We start from the raw sequence: 17,734 nt of genomic DNA, 5'->3' as shown, positions 1-17,734 counted from the left end.
GGCATAGCTTTTTCTCACAGTCTTTCATTAACTGCATGCAACTTTATCCTGTCTTTGGATGATAGAGTCTTATCAAGACAGATTTGTGATTTCTGTAGAACTGCCTTGAACAATTCTTGTATGTATATGCATTTCCTCTCATCCAAGGCCTAAGAAGTTGAATTCACTTCAATATTTTATACAAGACCTAAGCAACACATGGTTTTTGTGCTGTCAAATAAACAGAGAAGTTTAATCTATTGGGATTTACAGACAGAAGCGTAACTGTTTCTTTTCTGTTTTTTAAGGGTCAATTAACAAATGCTAATATAAAATATAATGGAAACTGCTTCTCTAATTTTTTGAGAGGGAAAGCATGTAAAATGGAAATAGTACCTACAATTCAAAAAGTCTTTTGTTTTTTTTTTCTCCAGAAGAGTTTTACCACAGAGATTAATTCTCACAGCAAATAAATAACATCATGAAGATTTCAGTCCTTCCTCCTGCTTCTTCATTTTGATTTGTTAAATTTGAATAGCAAAGCATTGGCTTGCAGCCCTAAATCTAGCTGTGAGTTAAATGTTTGAAGCATAATACAGACATAGTAAAACTCAGGTCAAGAACTTAGTAAAGCTAATTTATGCACAATGAGGATGTAGCAACTATTGTGCAAACAATTTACCAGTATGCATCGCCATGAGTTTTCTATGTTCATTCAACATGGGTTTTTTTCCTTTTAGAGAAACAACTGTGTATGCTTTTAAATTATGAGTAGTTAGGACTCTTTCTATATTATGTCTGTGAGTAGTTTCATATCACATATGAGTTCCAAAGCTTTGAAGTGCTAAATTAAGTATTTATCTGCATCTAAGTTAGACTCTTTTCACAACCCATAAAGAAAAATTAATTGTCATCCTGGAGTATTTTTCAAAGACAGGTCGGACAAATCACTCTCTTTAGGTGCCGATCTCTCTCTCTTAAGTGGAAAGGGAGCTGAAGGTGACCAGCTCAGGTGGAGATGTTTATACCATAGATATTTACAGTTAGCTGAGATGAATTTTGTCCACTGCAGCTTGGTGGTCTAACATTCAATCAGGAAAACTGCATGCATACTACAAAAGCATCATGGATCAGGCTAACTGTTTTTAAATGCCTTATAATTGTCGTCAGCTGATTGTTGCAAAGTAACTCATGCTTGCTAGCCCCTGCTTTTCAGTAATTGCTGTGTTACCGGACAGCTGACTCAGGCCATATTTTTAGGCAATACCAACTGATGGGACTCCTGTTCTTCCATTAATCATTGGTTGTTTTTCCAACTGAGTCTATTTACAGGACAGCCTTACAAATTAAAAAATAACTTTTTTTTAAGCACTCTGTTTCCCTTTCAGTCCACAGTGCAGCCATACAAAACATGGTGCCAGTACAATCATGGGGAAGAAAACAGGGAGTGGAAATATAAAATTGTAATTTTCAAAGAAATATTGTCTCAAAAAACTTGTGCCCAAAAAGGATGTGATTATGGCCTTGTGAAGAGGGAGAGATAATTTTTTTAGCTCACTTTGCAGTTGATAAAGTGATGAATCTCATTGTCTTCCACATAACCACATGTAAGCCTGTCTGCACTAATTTTAACTTAAAGCTGGATCTTGGAGTATTCTTGTGCTTAGGTACTTTCCAACTGACAACTTGTAAAATGCAGATGTGCTAAAAGCATGAAACCTCTTCCCTTCCCTTCCCTCCTGCAGATATATTTTGGCAAAAGAATGACTGGAGGCATTGAAGCATTTTTTTAAACACATCTTCCTTTCCCCTGCCAAAAACTTTTAAGTGATATCTGTTTCTCAGTGTTGCTGGTATCTGACTGGATTGTTTTGGCAATCCATTTTTGTTTTGACCATGCATATCTTTCATAAAGGATATGAACATTTCCAGCACATACTGAAACACCACTGCTTTCATCTAGAGGAATCTTTCATCATAATGTGGTAGCAAAGACTTCTATTCCAGTTTTCCATCTCCTTGGTACATTATTAGACACAAATCAATCCAACAGAGTAGTACTTTTCTTAACTCATTATGCGCATTTACATGAGTATATACTCCAACATTTTAACTACTCAGCTGAAAGGTGATGTTGTAGCTTCTAGCGGTTTCTTGTTAATCTTTAAAAAATTTGTGGGGTAATATAAAGAATTTTCTGATAAATGAAACATGGATACCTTATATTTAATTTCCTTAAACCACTAATGTGATGTACAGGAAATTAAATAGAATTCCTTTTATTCTTTTCAGGAGGGCAGCCAAAATCTGTAACTTATTTAAATTTCTCTCTGCATTATGTTAAACTAGTGCTTGATATGTGTATAATGTATCTAGAAGCATGAGCTAATGACTCTAAGGCTTCCTGTGATTTTCCTATAATCAATAGAACTTTTTGCTACACAAAAGGCCCAAATAATACCCTGAAGTCCTTTCTATTTGTAAACCATCCACTAAATTATCTTGACTATTGCAGCCTCATTTGGTATTTGTGGAAGTAAGTCATTCTTTAAGCTGTTTACAAATTTCTCCCTTTACACAGTCCTGTAGCTTCTAACTGTGTTCATGAGACGATCACAAGAGCTTCCTCAACAGGACAACAGCAAACGACAAATACTCCGTTGTATAAACCCGGCTGTTTCCACACCACGACAGCTGACAATACAGGGCCTGGATAAAAGCTTAAGTCGGTGGGCATCTTTTGCTTCAAATCAGCAAGCAGACACGAATTTCCAAACTCTTCCAAATCCAAACACGCTTTTATGAACAATGTAGCTAAGCTCAATTATTTAAAATTCAATACATTTTTGTGAGTACACAATTGGAAACATTTACTCGGGTTTGTCTTGTCTTAACTGAAGGCAAATAACCTATCTGTGGCTTAAAAACCAAGACTACCAATATAGATGTGACATTCTCTCGGTCAGCTCAATAAGCACAGTCTGGGATATTGATTGCCTGAGTCAGTGCAGCCCTGGCGTGATAAGTCTCAGTGGCGGTACAACCTTCAAAACCACAGCCGCAGGAAAACTGCTGCAGCTAGGCTGATGGGTCCCGTTCAACACTGTCCTGCAGGCAGAAAACTGACAGTGGCAGGTACCTAAGAAGAAACACATCTGGAGACAGAGAAAGCCACCAAACAGAGGGAAAGGAGGGGACGCAAAGCCCCCAGGGGAGTAACTTCTCTCTGCAAGCCGTGGCCATATTCAGGGCCACCCGGGAAACTGGTCAGGTCTGAGGCTTGCCACCTAGAGGTGACCCAGCCCAAGAAAGGGCACATCAAGAGGAGAAAGATCTCCAGGTGAAGAAATTAGACTTTAAAACCTTACCTCACCCGTCTGGGCTACCAGTTCATAAGGCAAGGCGAGACTCCAGAGCGTCCCTTTGACACTGACTCACTACTGAAACTAGCAGAGCTTTCTGGCAGGGGAGGTGTTCCACCTACAGGGTCCTCCCTGCAGAATAAGAGCTGCAAGTGGTATACACTGTAATAACTGTTTGAGGTTTTTAATGAATCAAAATAACATGTTTTCCTGCTACTTCTGCTATGATCAGTTACTGTCATCAAGCAGCACACTATCAAGTAGTTTTCTTACCATCAGCCCTTTGCTGTTCTCTTAGCAAGCTGGAAAAAAACCCACTTCCCCTCCTCTTTTGTTGCAGGCAGGCAGGGATGCAGAAAGCAGTGACATAATTTAAAACTTGAAATCCTGGTCAGAAAGTCAGAATATGGATTCATCTACCAGCCACTCCTATTTAGGCCCCATTTTCTTGATCACCTGCGGCATAGCCATTACTAGAAGTAGATGCTCTACCATCTTCCATAAATTAGTATGAAATTTGATCTCAAACAACTGGCGGGAGTTTCAAAAGAGTTTTCAGCCTCTGCTGTTAAGCCTTTTATCTGAACCATTAAAAATAAGAGGGAAAAAAAACCCACGAATGTTCACTTAATACAGGAAACTGCAGGAGAAAAAGATGATTTATTAACACTTTAGAATATGCATAGCTCTAGGATTTGCCTTGATTTATGTGAACTGTCAGCCATTTTGAGTAAATGGGTGTTCAAAAAAAGTGTTAGGTTATAGAATTAAATGAAATATGGCACCTTATTTAATCCTGATATATATTCAGAATGATTTTAACAGAAGTTGTACTCTGATATAAATAATATTTGCCTAGGCACATCGGTCAAACCTGATTAAGCAAAATCACTCAAAAAAAAAAGTAGAATACAAATAAAAGCTAAAACCTATTACCACTATAAAGTAAGATATTAATAGAAAGAACAAGCTCAAATATATTTGAGCTTGAAGTTCATAATATATTATGAAGTGCCTCCAATCAAGAAAAAAGAACTACAGGCAGAGATGCTAATATCAAAATATATATTCTTAATGAAGTTTGAAAATACTCCATAATTTCAGAAAGTGAATGCTAAGGATTTTGCCCACTAGCAGTCATGGAGATTTGTCAAGTAAATGGTTAAAACACAAATAACTTGAGCCCAGATTTACTTTGATAGGTTGGAAAAATGTATTAGTATGTGTAGTTTTTACAAGAACAATGAGGAATCCAAAATGACTTAAGACAGGACAAAACAAATGGGACAACATACTTCAGGAAAAATCTAGCACATAAAAGGGGATACACCAGGTAATAAATAGGAGGGTCACTGGGAATCATCTATTACACCAGTGTTTAAAATTAATTATCAATTATCTAACAGGAAAACAAATGTGCGCACAATCTATTGTCAATTTTCAAGCAAAGATCTTGTAACGGTCACTGCTGACTGTCATACTACTTGTTTAGTACTGTATATTCTTTTTTTTATACGTCATAATGGTAAAACCAAAAAGGCTATTTCATATTTCATTTACCATTTGGAATGACAAAACACTTGGTAAACTATTTTTAAAGGCTTGTGTAAGTGATTAACTATGCATAAGCAGTAGTCAGCTGAGTGCACTAGATCTATAGTCAAGGAAGACACTCAACTGGTAAAACTGCCACAGCATTACTCTACGCAGTGGTATTGCCCCAAAGCCAGTCTATCTCAAAGTGTGTCAAGACAAATCTGTGTACAAGTCTTTGCAGAACAGCGGCCTTACGCTGCTGGAATAATAATTTCCTAATTATCTTTAAGATTCTCACATTTACAATGACTTGTCTCCACTGAGAATAAGAGCTTAACAAGCTTCTTTTTGCTGCTAGTTTACGATGGAATAGGTTAGTCAGACACATTCTTCCTCAAAGCTATTTTTGCACTCATTTCACATCATGGCCGTCAAGATGTGAAAGAAATGATCAATTAGTATCTTAAAATTTACTGCAGTCACTGCAAAGTGTGGCTATTGCTTTCTTGATTTTAAATAATCTTTGATATAGTGCTTTAAAGACATAAAAGTTAAGTATTATCTCTAGATTACCTAACAGTGCTGCTCAAATTCTGCCACAGGCTGAAGTATTCTGTCTTAAGCCAAAAACTGGGCTTAAATCCCTATAAGTTTGGACCACTTTATAAACCATTCCTTTTATACCTGATTCTTTTCACACTTCTAAGGTAATCTGTAATGTTAAGAATTTTTGTTAGCTATATATGGTCTTTTGCTTTAAAAGTTACTTCGTAAATTTAGATGGACTGGGGATTTCAGTGGAAAATATGAAGGCATCAATGGAAGTAAAAGGAAGATGCTGTAATGATAACTGCATTCTTCTTGAGGCACTATGAAGAGTTTGTACTTTTTTATCCTGTATGGTTTCATGGGCATATAGTTTTAGCTACTGGAAAAGATGCAGAAAGAATCAGAAAATCTGTGCTTGTACGTCTGATTTCACACATGAGCAATCCCAGATGCATTTGAAATGTTGAGTTTCCTACCATATAAGTTTAATTTTATATTGCTGTGCAATTTATTTTTAGCCTATTTCTATGCTTTAGAAAATTGTGTTGCTCCTTTCCAGCTGATTAGAGTTATTCCTAAGTGGCTCTTAGCAAGCATGAGAATCAGAGTGAAAGGCCTGAAGTGCATGTCAGCCAAGGAAGAGAGACAGTAAAACATTATGAATAAAAAACTACTTATTCAGAGGTAAAGATGCAGACAGGTTTACTGTCGTTTACAAGCTCTAGACCAAAAGATTCAGACTTGTGTTTTCTTTCTTTCTGAAAAACTGTTTAATGTTTTTGCTTTACACTGTTCACAAAAACTGGATAAACTATGAAATTATAAATATGGAATATTTTATTTTACTCCTTCTTCAAACCAACCTCAGATCATTAGCAGAAGAAAAGCACTATAATTTGAAGTAGATTAGATGATCAGAGAGATTAGTTGGTAGACTCAGTCTTCCACTGGACAGATATCCTTCTTACAAATACTACTATTATAGCAAGAAACTTTTATTACAGCTTGGTCAGAAGACCAGTGACTGAAAGAACCCAATGTCTTTCAAGGCCCCCTCGGGCAGCACGAACATAACGTTATCAGGATGTGTGGGAAGCACATTACCCCATCCTACAGCTTGACAAAAAACAGCTCTCGAGTTGCCTCTGCTTGCATATTAGCATTGTTGTTGAGTGATGGTTCATTTAAAAGACCTTTCCCAAACTTCTCTTTATCATTATTGAGAAAGTAAATGCTTTGCTTAGCAAAGCTAAGGTGCAGAAACTTGCCGTGGTTCATTCTTTAAATTTCCTCCACTTGAGGCAAAAACTGCAGCTGATCTGCAGCCTCAGCTACAGGGAGTTGTCAGAACTAGTTGAATACTAGTGCAACAAGCTGCTACATCAGCTGTTTTTTCTGGACTGGTTTGCCAGCACTTCAGATCTCGTTCTTCACATTGCCTTTTTCTTTCTACCCAGGATAGAGTATTTTTTTCCTACTGTTTGATGGAGGGGAACACAGATTATGCAGAAATATGGTGTGCAGCATATTGCTGAACCTTCTAAGTCACAGAACAGAACACAGTATCCTCGCAGATTATCAGCGTGTTGAGTTTTGTAATCTATTCACATTTTTTTAACTATCAATTTGTACACAGGAAACCTATTTTGTAAAAAAAAAAAAAATCACTTATTGACAGATGAACAGTTCTCAGACTCGTCTGAGCCATGTGGTTTGTTGCACAAAATACAGAAGCGACAAGAGTGGCAGGAAAGAACACTTTGGCGGGTATAGCTGTGGACAGTACACTTCAAGGCAGTGGGACTGGCTGACTGGCGTTTGAGCTGTCAGTTTGAGCTCTGGGTACAAAGGTTTGATAGCTGGCCAATGTTTCTCAAACATGGATAACATACCATTTTGACTGTAAATTCTATGCTTAGGACCCTGGCTGGGATTAGAAGATATGACACAAATCCCTTGAGTTTGCTATCCATTTTCAACTGGCTGAATTTGTATCTACATCATATCACCTTTTACAATGATAAGCCCACTTACATGTGAGGTAATTATCTTGCACTTTCTTTTCTTTTATTTCTTTTTGCCTAGTTTACATCTCTGTGTCATACTAAGTCCAGCCATTGTCTCCGCCGCGAGTCAGAAAATGTTTCCGTGGGTATAAGACTTCTTAGCTCTTTACACAACTTACTTCAGAAGGTTTGTGATTAACTGTGTTTAAAAAAGAAAGTGACCTTTCCTTTTTTTATATGTAAATTATTTTTATACTGCCTCCGTTTAGCCCCTCTACCTGCAGGAATGTTTTGTCTGTAACTGCTGCTGTTCAGGTCAAACAGCCTGAGCTGTGCAACACTCATGTCACAGACACACGGACACCTTCTACTCAAGCCAAAATCATCTGGCAGGAGCATTTATCAAAACTTATATTGCAGCGCTCGTCTGATCAGATAGCATCTCTTCTTTACAGACCCTGCTGTCCTGGTGAAACCCCCCCCTTCTTTCCAGAGGTTTTCAGAGTTCTAATAATCTCCAAAATATCCATTCTTGCAGTTCTCCCTAGTGAAATAATTACCCAGAACTGATCCTAACAAAACACAGAAAAGTTATAAAAAAAGATTTTGTTAATTTGGATCACTTATAAAAGGTGGGTAATTAAGGAAAGAGGCTGGATGAAAAGATCTTTCCTAATTTGGTCTTCTAGTGCTGACTTTTACATGCATAATTATATGTGATTAGGGAGCGCTCTTGCTGATGATTAAGTGCTGGCTATCTATTACGCCAAAAAGAGCAAATCTAGTAAACCAAGACTCCTGTCTGAAGCTCTGGACTGATGTTCCAGAAGCAACAGAGCTACAGCTTTGAAATCTAAGCTTTACATGTGCAAGAAGACTAGTATCTGGATAGAAACTGAGCAAAGCCTCATCAGAGACTTTAAAAGCAACTTAAAAAGTCCTTCTATGTAAATGTAGCCCCTGACTGCCAAAGATCAGGTGACGCATAACTCACAGGAAGGAAAAGGGTGATGGCTTTATCCAAGCACTCCAAGCCCCCTATATCATTTTACATAGTCCTTGCTGGGACTTTGAAATAAGAAAATCAGAAAGAGTGTTCTTTCAAGAAACTATGATAGAACAGTGTGCTTCCTTCCTTTCATGGGAAAGCGTGGATCTAAGACTGTAAGTTTCTTAAACAGAAATACAAAGATTCACTGCCTCTAGTATGAATTGGCAGTAACAACCAAGTCAACGCTAGGCAACAGGTTTATTCCACTGCAAGTCCTCAGTCCAAATCCTTGAAGGCACGTACAAGCCTGCACATCAGGACAGCTGGGTGTGCTATTTTCTGTTTGTGAAAGAAACTCATATACGTGAACATGTGCTCCATCGTGTCCTCTAGTCTCGATGATTTGGGGATTGGGACTTACAGGCTCACCATATTAATTTCTGCTTCATGCTGGGATACAATGGGGTGCATGCACAGAGAGACCAAGTTTCTGGGGCATGCTTAGAGTTCCCCTGCCTCATAGCATACACCCAGCTAATGATGCTGCTTTGTAAGATACCACATCAATATCATGTAATCCATAAAAAAGTAGAAAAAAAGAAACTTAAAAATGTAATTTTTGGACACCTGTCCTTTTCAGGAAAGGTTAAACAGGATGTCTTTGAAATTATCTATTAGCTACGTAACAGCATAAGATGGAGGATTTCAGTTTTTTAGAACATCAGCCAATCTGAATACGTCCGTACAGGACTCCATCAAGGCTAAAACTTGTGCTCCAGCATGTAACCATCCATACAGTTTAACTGTAGCGTGGTCCCTGGCACAACTTCCACTTATACCAACTACTGTTCTTCCAGACAGTACCCAGATATGTTTCAGGGGAAAAAAAGTGTTTGGGATAGTTCCTAAAGGCAGCCCGGAAAAGATCCTCCCTGATTTGGGAGGCAAGGTAAGAAAGCTTTCAGATACAATCTGGGCCAAGCCACTTGTCCCCTGAGGACAGAAAAGAGATCCTCCTCTGTTTTAGCTACTAGGAGAGATGTAGCGCCTCAACAGCGAGGCAAGTTCCATTTTGCAAGAAGGCAGATCAATTTTTCAGCAGTTGGACTAAATAGACTGTCTGGGAAAGCACTGTGCTAATTATAAAAGGGGATGATGGAAATGGGGAACAAATATGTTTTTACTGAATGCACAAGGCATTAAAAAATAAGATTGTGTAATAAAGATAATTCTATGCTTCAGTAATCGCAGTCTGTTTAATAATTTTATTAACACAAATTTGACCTGTTCGGTAACTTCTGAAATTTAGAGGGCATGTTGGATAAGAAATGCAACAATTATTGCCTATAGCATCTGTGTAAGATTGAGCAGGTAAAAAGAAACAGGTATGGGAACTATACTATTACTGTAAAATCTGTCACTGTATTTTCAAGTTGCTGGAAAGTCAGGAGCAAGCTATACTGAACGTGTAAGCACTGATGTTCTGAGAAAGAAATCACAGCTTCGACGGTAGGTAGTGTCTGCTCCAGAGCACCAGTGACACTAGAGGTCAGCACGGGTGCATCTACATTAGCATTTCAGTCTGGGCCAGGAGTATGCTTTGCAAGTGCTGCAAACGGTGCCGTAGCCCACATGACAGAGCAGCCGCAGAGTTTGCAAATTAGAGTCTTCTTGGAGGAAACTAAATGAAAAGATGCTACTATGCTAACCTGTTGCTAATGGTTGCTCAGGCCACAGGCCCCGAGTAGACCTGCTCTGAAATAAACTGCCAAGACTCTCATGGTATCAACGCTAGGTCTCACCATCAACTGTTTCACTCTGCGGATTTGCTTCTATCCTGCTGCATTTACTAATTTACTATCCTGTATTTACTAATAGTGATCAGTCACTGACTGCATGTAAAAAGTATATAGAAAAGCATTGCTTTGTCAGCTGAGAAGTTTCAGTCTAGCTTCCATTACATGTAACCATATGCAAAGACAGTATTGTAAAGGACAACCTGACAAAATTGAAAACTACTTAAGAGCCAAATGAGCAAAAATATTGTGAGCATAAAGACACAGATGATGGTCGGTAATCATTTGAAAACACTTTGCCAGGTGTCTAAAAACCACCAAAACCCAAGCCTGCAAAAACTTAAAAGTATTTATAAAACTATGACAAACAAAGGCAAAATGCTCAACCTCATTTAGTGAAACAGCTTAAAAATAAAGAAAATTGATAGAAAATTGGGAAGCTGAGCAGTAAATATAAATTAGAAACAAAGTTTTGTAGAAAATTAGTAGGAGAAGAAAAAGGGCATTTGGAGAAGCTTGCGTGTTAAACTGAAAGGTAACTAAAAGATTTGGATTTGCAAAGGAAAAATTTTGATAAATCAAGTAAACTTGCTAAGAAATCAGCTGAAATATGAAGTACAAAGATTTGAAATGTCACATCTTCTCTTCACTCTTTGAATCAGACATGCTACAAATACTGATAACATGTACCCGCAAGGCCACAGGATAGAAAAATGCATGGAGGATGCGACCAAATGAAAAATCACCCCAAAGAGGATATTAAAAATGAGCATAGATCTCAAGGAAACGTACACGGAGAAGGCCAAGGCTTGAAGAAAAGGGAGAATTACTAAAAGACAGGCTGGGTTTGCCTTCATTTTAGTACCATTTGTAAAGTCTAAGAGCTCTTCAGGCACATAAATAGGGAAAGAACAAGGGAGAAATGAATAATACATAGTAAAGACAGAATGTAATTAAAGATAACTTGTAGCTTGAAAACTAAATGAATAGTTCACCTCAGTTATTGGCAACCAGGTAACAAATATCTCTGAATTCTGAAGGACATGGAGTACGTATAAAATCACAAATCCGATAGAAAGTCCTTTTGTAGAAAATCTCCTAAGTCAGAGTAATACCCTATGACGGAGGAAAAACAAATGGAAGTACCTATATTTAAGTAGGGTGAAGAAAATTATATTGTCCTTTGCTGGGGCAGTTGACAATGACATTGGACATTCATGGACAATAGATTTTTCTGTACTTCATTTCCCATTGGAAGGTATTACACATGAGTTTTTACTATTTTAAGAAGGACAATGAATTTTGATGAGGAGAATAAACCAGTAAAAGGAAAAGCCTTGCACTTTTATAGGCAGAAAAGTTTAACATAGCTATGTCATATAGTGTATTCTCTGCAGATGCAAACTCTTGCTGCCAAAGATTCAAGATGACTTGTAATTCTCTGAGCAGCATCAATAGCACTTACCTAATAAATCCTGTTAACATGTCTATTAACGGTAGTGCCTCACATTTGCATAGCTCTCAGTTGCCTTCAATTTTATACCTATCAAGCTTGTCCTGCACAGAATACTCTTCTACCCAGAGTATTTTGTCATGAAAACACAGTATTTTCACATATTTAGGAATAAAAAGAAACTTAACAATGGAGCTGGTTCATTAGTGAATAAAATAGGAAAACTGTCAATGCGGAAAGAAGAAATATATATATATTCTCTATTTGTTTGGGGAAAAAAACAAGATGGTGTATTAAGCTCATCTGAAGAAATACTTTCCATTCTAACAATAATTTTGGAGAGTGTTAAAAGCTGACCACTAAAGCTATGCTTTTTAAAATGAGATGGTACAAAGATTTTGTATCTAGACTTTTTTAAAAGCAGGCAAAGGAACTTAGTGGAACGCTGATAATGACTTTATTTATCATTACTCTTTTTTCATTAGATCTTGGACTACTGAGGAAACTGAGACTGAAAGACTGAAAGAAAGCAGGTGCTGTGCCAGTACTGTTAAAGGCTAAATGAGACAACCTGGACAATTAAGAGCCTGTAAGCCTGGCATCAATCCTAGCAAAATAATGGAACAGTTCCTACAAGACTCAATTGATGAAGTATTATAGAAGGGATATAGAATTAATGCCACTCAACATGATTTTTTTTTTGGAAAGCAGGACTTGCCAAGCTAGCATGGTATCTTTGAGAAGATCACAGGAACCAGGTGCCTTTCTGTACTGCTTACTTCCACAGAATAGTCTGGATGGCAATGAAGTTTCCAGAAAATCCAACTTGTTTTAAGAGATGAGATTATACATCAGCATGACATGAAACACCTGCCCGCCAGTTTTACTGGGCATGTAGTGTTTAATTGTGGTTTGTTTTTTCCAAGAACTATTTCTCTTTCTTTCATTCATGGCATGCAAATGACAAGCTACTATTAAACACAATTATTCAAACTTAATAGTGAAGAGAAGCTGCTTGAAGAAATGCTCCTAAATCTCATTGATAGGAAAGAATTGTTACTGCCCTGCTGGTCTGAAAAAGGCTGAGTTTGAGATTCATTTCCTACACATTAAGATGATCTACTTTCTAAATCATTATCATAAGAAGTTCTGCTGCTTTGTAAAGTCTATGATGCAAATACTTGCAACTTCTACAAGTTTGTGATGTTTCTCAGCTGACATCCTTTTAACAGTCCCAGAAGACCTAATTTAATTTCTAATCATTTCACCATGCTTAACACATATTTTTCGAAATTATTTTTGCATCTGCAGTCAGAGGGAGTACTGACTGATTTTTTGCTTATAAAGTTCTCATCTTCCACTTCCATTGTTTTCTATGCAAGAAGGGAAAGAACTCTAATTCCATACAGCAATTCAGTGATGAGCTGCTTCCAGTCCATACCATATTTCAATAATAATATGGCATTCATTGTGGACTTCATATTCTTATCTCCAACCTCTATCACATTACACAGAGAAGTACTGTACCTCATTTGTGCCTTCTGGATGCAGGACCAAATGCCAGATTGTGCACGACAACCCACAAAACAAATATGTGAATGAAAAAGTTCATAGGTATTATAGAAAATGTGCCCATTTTGTATTTATCTAATTATATTTTCTTCTCCTTTGGAGTGGAAAAATGGAATATTTAAAGACTTTAGTCTAGTGCTAACATTATTATTCACAATATACAATATACATATAGAAAAACAGCCTGAAAACCAGTAAGATGCAATAGGCATAAACTAGAATAAAAGCTCTGTTGTTTTGCCAAACACATGGTATAAGTTTGCATAGTTTCATGTCACAAAGTCTGTAAGATGTTTCAGTTGATATTCTTTTAACACCTCCAGCTGTGGTAATCCTTTTGCTATGCTTGCAACAATTTCTTCTTAATTTTCATTTTCCTTAGAATGATCAAAGAATTACTTTTTTGCTTGAAAACAATCTTGTCATATCCTAAAACAATCGTGTCATATACTGAATTTTCTTACTATAGTATTTCTTGAAAATATCTTTAAGGATTTGTGACAACCAGATTTGATTACCTTCTTTTTCCAAAACCACTCTATTTATCTAAAGAAGACACGAAACTCTTTTGTACTTTAGAACTCCACTTAATGCCTCTCCCCAGTATTTTCTTCAGATTTGGACACAAATGCTCAGCTCAGATTTAATGCACAGTTGCAATCCTAGACTCAAGAGAGGTGTTTGTGATGACTTACTTTATCTAGGCCTACATCTTTCTGAAGAAGCAAAAACAAGGTTTTATTGAGGGATCTTCAAAACAGTTCACATGTGGCTCTTCAGTAGCTCATGTTCCATACTTTCCGACCAAATTCTTATTCATTTTCCATAATGTCTCCAACAAATGAAATCACACTAGAACTCCAACTCATTATTCTCTTTTTTTGTCTAGTTTTTGATAGCTGCACTGCTCCTAGGTTTGCCACTTCCACCCTCAGGATGACACTTCTCCACACCTTTGAATTCTGCTTTGTTTTCAAGCCTTTTGAAGAGCTACGCAACTATTATCTCTCTATGTTAGAGCATAAATCCATTCTCTCCAAATATTAGACTTGTTTTTGTCCCTTTTTCTATCTCAAAAGGCAAGTGGAAGAGGAAGTATAACATTTTCACACAGTGTTCAGTTATCCAGAATAGCGTCCCTAATGTCTCATGCACTCATTCTTTCATAAAGTTTTCATATCATAAAAGCTACCTTTTTGCCTCCTCCTTTGCTCATCCCTTAAATTCTATTCCAGTTCACCACAACTTCCTTTGTAACCAAGGAAATCAAAATAATCATCAAGTCTTTTAACTGTCTCCAGTTTCTTACTACTCTGGAGCTATTATCTTGTCCCTTGCCCTCTATTCCATTCTACCCTGTTTATACAGCGTGTATACCAAAAAATATATATATATACCTGTGAAGTTTATAATGACATACATAAAATAATAACGTTCGTGAATGAATGATACTATGCATAAGTTATAATGTGTTGATGGGCGAGTGAAGAGTTAACAGGACTGAAGTTTGGCAAGTGCAAACTGTTGAACAGAGGAGTTAACAGGACTGAAGTTTGTCAACTGATATGCAGAAGAACTGATACGCACATCACTTGTGCGCAAAGCTGCTGAACAGAGGACTTAACAGGACTAAAGTCGTCTACCAACCGATATGCGCAAGGATTGACATGCGCAAGGCTGCAGAATGGCAGCATTAACAAGACCGAAGGAGTCTGCCACCTGGAATCTGCACGGACCCCCGGGGAGGGAAGAAGCAATACGGAGGTGTTGTGGTCTTGCCTCGCTAGCAGGGTCCTCCCGAGCAGRCAAACARACAGTCCTGTGATYGCGAAACTYGCWAAAAGTCAGCAAAAGCAGTGTTTGCCCAGAGCCCCAGCCGTATAAAAAGAGACTTGGGAGCYAGGAGAGTTTGAGCAGGGACGGGAACGTGACCTGACCATCCTCTCCGGCTGGACAGTGAGTATTTCCCCCCCTCCCCTTTTCCTGGGACGCTGGGTTAAGGTAACTCCTCGAGGTTGAGAGCCCTCTCACTAGGAGAGTGAACCAGAAAGCTTTCAAGTAGGGATAAGCAGTGCTTCCAATTAATAACGCAGTAATCGACGGTTTCAGGTTATCCTTTCTAAATTAGTAACTGATGGTTTTGTGTTATCCTTTCTAAATTACTAATTGCATTATTTTAATGGATGTTACTAATCCAAGAACTTGTGTGAGGAAATAAACTTTTTTATTATTATTATTATTACATTACTGTCTCAGTCATTGCTACCGAACCTTCATAGCGTGACAGTGCAACATGTTATCTGTGCAGCCCCAGGAAGTTCTTAATCGATACCTCAGAAATCTCAAACATATCAACAGTTAATTTAAAACTGCGCACATTTTTGGAGAACATTAATTATACTCTTGGAGCTCATTTATAATGAGTTTTTAATTACAGAGGATGTCCTCATATCTTAATTCTTAAATGCAGAGAAAATATGAGATGTTAGATAATTCTTAAAATAACATGCTTCAATTTACATATTTTTTTCTTTTATTATACCAGAACTGTAAAGACTGCTTGCTTTACTTCAGTCTTCATTTACTTATGGCAGTACAAATGTATGATAAAGGAAAATTCTGTTTCCTTTGTCATTGTTAATGACAGCAAAGGCTGTCATTCCACTCATGCAGGCCTCCTCTAAAATTTAGTAGAGGGAATGTTACAGAGGGAACTGAGGGAACATTATTGCCATGAACAACCGTTTAATACAGTCCATGCCTATCTCAGTTTGGGAGGTCACTGACCAGTTTTCCTTCCATTGTTTAATCAGCCATTCTCATCTACTGTAAGAAAATAAACTGCAGCGTAGTGCTTTACACAATGTCTGCACGCATTTGTCTGTAAGAGCTTTAGCATTACTTCACAGTACAGTCCGTCATGAGAAAGACTGTTTGCTTGGAGAGCATCCAGTAAAATCTGATCAATAAACCCATCTTTATTTTTTTTATTCAGCAGCTCAGCTTTATTTAATTCTCCAATTTCTAGTGTTGCACAAAAGCACTGCTGGATAATGCATTACAGTCCAGGCTGCCGTTTTGCTTATCCAGATACATTGCATTTGTCATTGTTAGAACTCAACAGCAACTTGATCTGTTTACCTGGTTTGCTTTCATTTGGTTTACACTGAACTTCTTCAACACAGTCTGCAGGAAACCATCCAATATGTCCCCGGGTACTGCCTTCCCAGAATCCGCCTTCACCAATGCTTAAAACTAAATACAGAAAGACATAGGCAGCATTAAGGTTTTTTCTCTTCCCATGTAAATATCAAGATTATTTACATAGTAAGTCGAATTAACATGTTGGTAAAAGCAAACACAGTACAATAACCCTAATTCTAGTTCCCTAAACACGGGCACAGAATAACCTGTAAATGTGACTCTTCCTGATTAGTCTTTGGATTCCTTTCCGAAATTCTTTTTGGTCAAAAGTTTCCTTGGCCCTTACATAATTCTTTCTATTTTCAGTGTTCTCATTCCTGCTTTCATCAAGGATAAATGCATGGTCATATTAAGACCAAAAATTTGTCTCGCCTGTTTGATTCGAGTTGAACTGCTGAGCCCACATAAAACTGAACCCACACTGAAACTGTTTTGTGTGTATACATACATATATTTAGTATCTATAGTATCTATATATAATATATATTTAATATCTTGAATGTTTTGTACTTCCTAAGGAAGCATGCTATTTTATTTAATGGTTAGCTCCAGAGATTTGAAATGTAGGTCAAGTAATATGAATATAATGGTGTGAGCATACAGCAAATACTTGAATATCCCAATAGGTGCGTTACACAATGTAGATGCCTTCTGAAATATTTCAGTGATTTTTCACAGTAGAAGATAATGACAATGGGGAGGAGAAAGATTTACCAACAGGAGAAAAAGGTGTATATTGCAGTTCTGACTACCTTGATATTATTCTTATGACTTAACAAGGATTGTGAAAAAAATTGGAAGAATAACAATGTGTGACTTTACTATTAAGCAATTGGAGGTGAATTACCATAATGAAAGCTTCCTAAACATTTTCTAAGTACTACGTTTAAATAAGTTTTATAGAAGTTCCTACAAATCACAGTATGTTCAATATATATTAAAAGAACATAAATGTACTATTATACATATTTAATATTAAAATAATGTGACATTATACATTTTAAAAAACATAGTTATCACTTCTGAAAAGGTTGACTGGGAATGTAGTTCAGCCATACACAGGTCCTCAGAGTACATCTGTATAAAACACAATGTTCAGTGCAGAGGTCCCTGAGCTACCAAAATTAAGCCAATGGACGCTGGAGCGGCAGAGCCCATCAGCTGTGCGCTAGCTGAGCCAGCGAAGCTAACAGGCCCTGCTGAAAATCAAGGCTAATTAGGCCAGGCACATCTCTCTGCTAACGTATCTGGTTTTCCAGACCTGGGATAATCTCTCTGCAGGGTAT

The 17,734-nt window shown here is 37.4% G+C and overlaps 1 protein-coding gene across 1 annotated transcript in view; it reads right to left on the bottom strand.

Annotated features, from left to right (window-relative positions):
• Positions 1 to 17,734, bottom strand: part of SHANK2 (SH3 and multiple ankyrin repeat domains 2) — a 316,407-nt gene that overhangs the window by 186,579 nt on the left and 112,094 nt on the right. The window contains exon 12 of the mRNA XM_026089348.1: positions 16,386 to 16,499. Coding sequence (XP_025945133.1) covers positions 16,386 to 16,499 — 114 coding nt within the window. The remainder of the gene's footprint in view (positions 1 to 16,385; positions 16,500 to 17,734) is intronic.

Source organism: Apteryx rowi, unplaced genomic scaffold (genome assembly GCF_003343035.1).
Source record: "Apteryx rowi isolate R43461 unplaced genomic scaffold, aptRow1 scaffold_81, whole genome shotgun sequence".
NCBI classification, from domain to species: Eukaryota; Metazoa; Chordata; class Aves; order Apterygiformes; family Apterygidae; genus Apteryx; species Apteryx rowi.
Note: the sequence above shows the minus strand (reverse complement) of the source record. Positions and strands in the feature narration are given on the sequence as shown.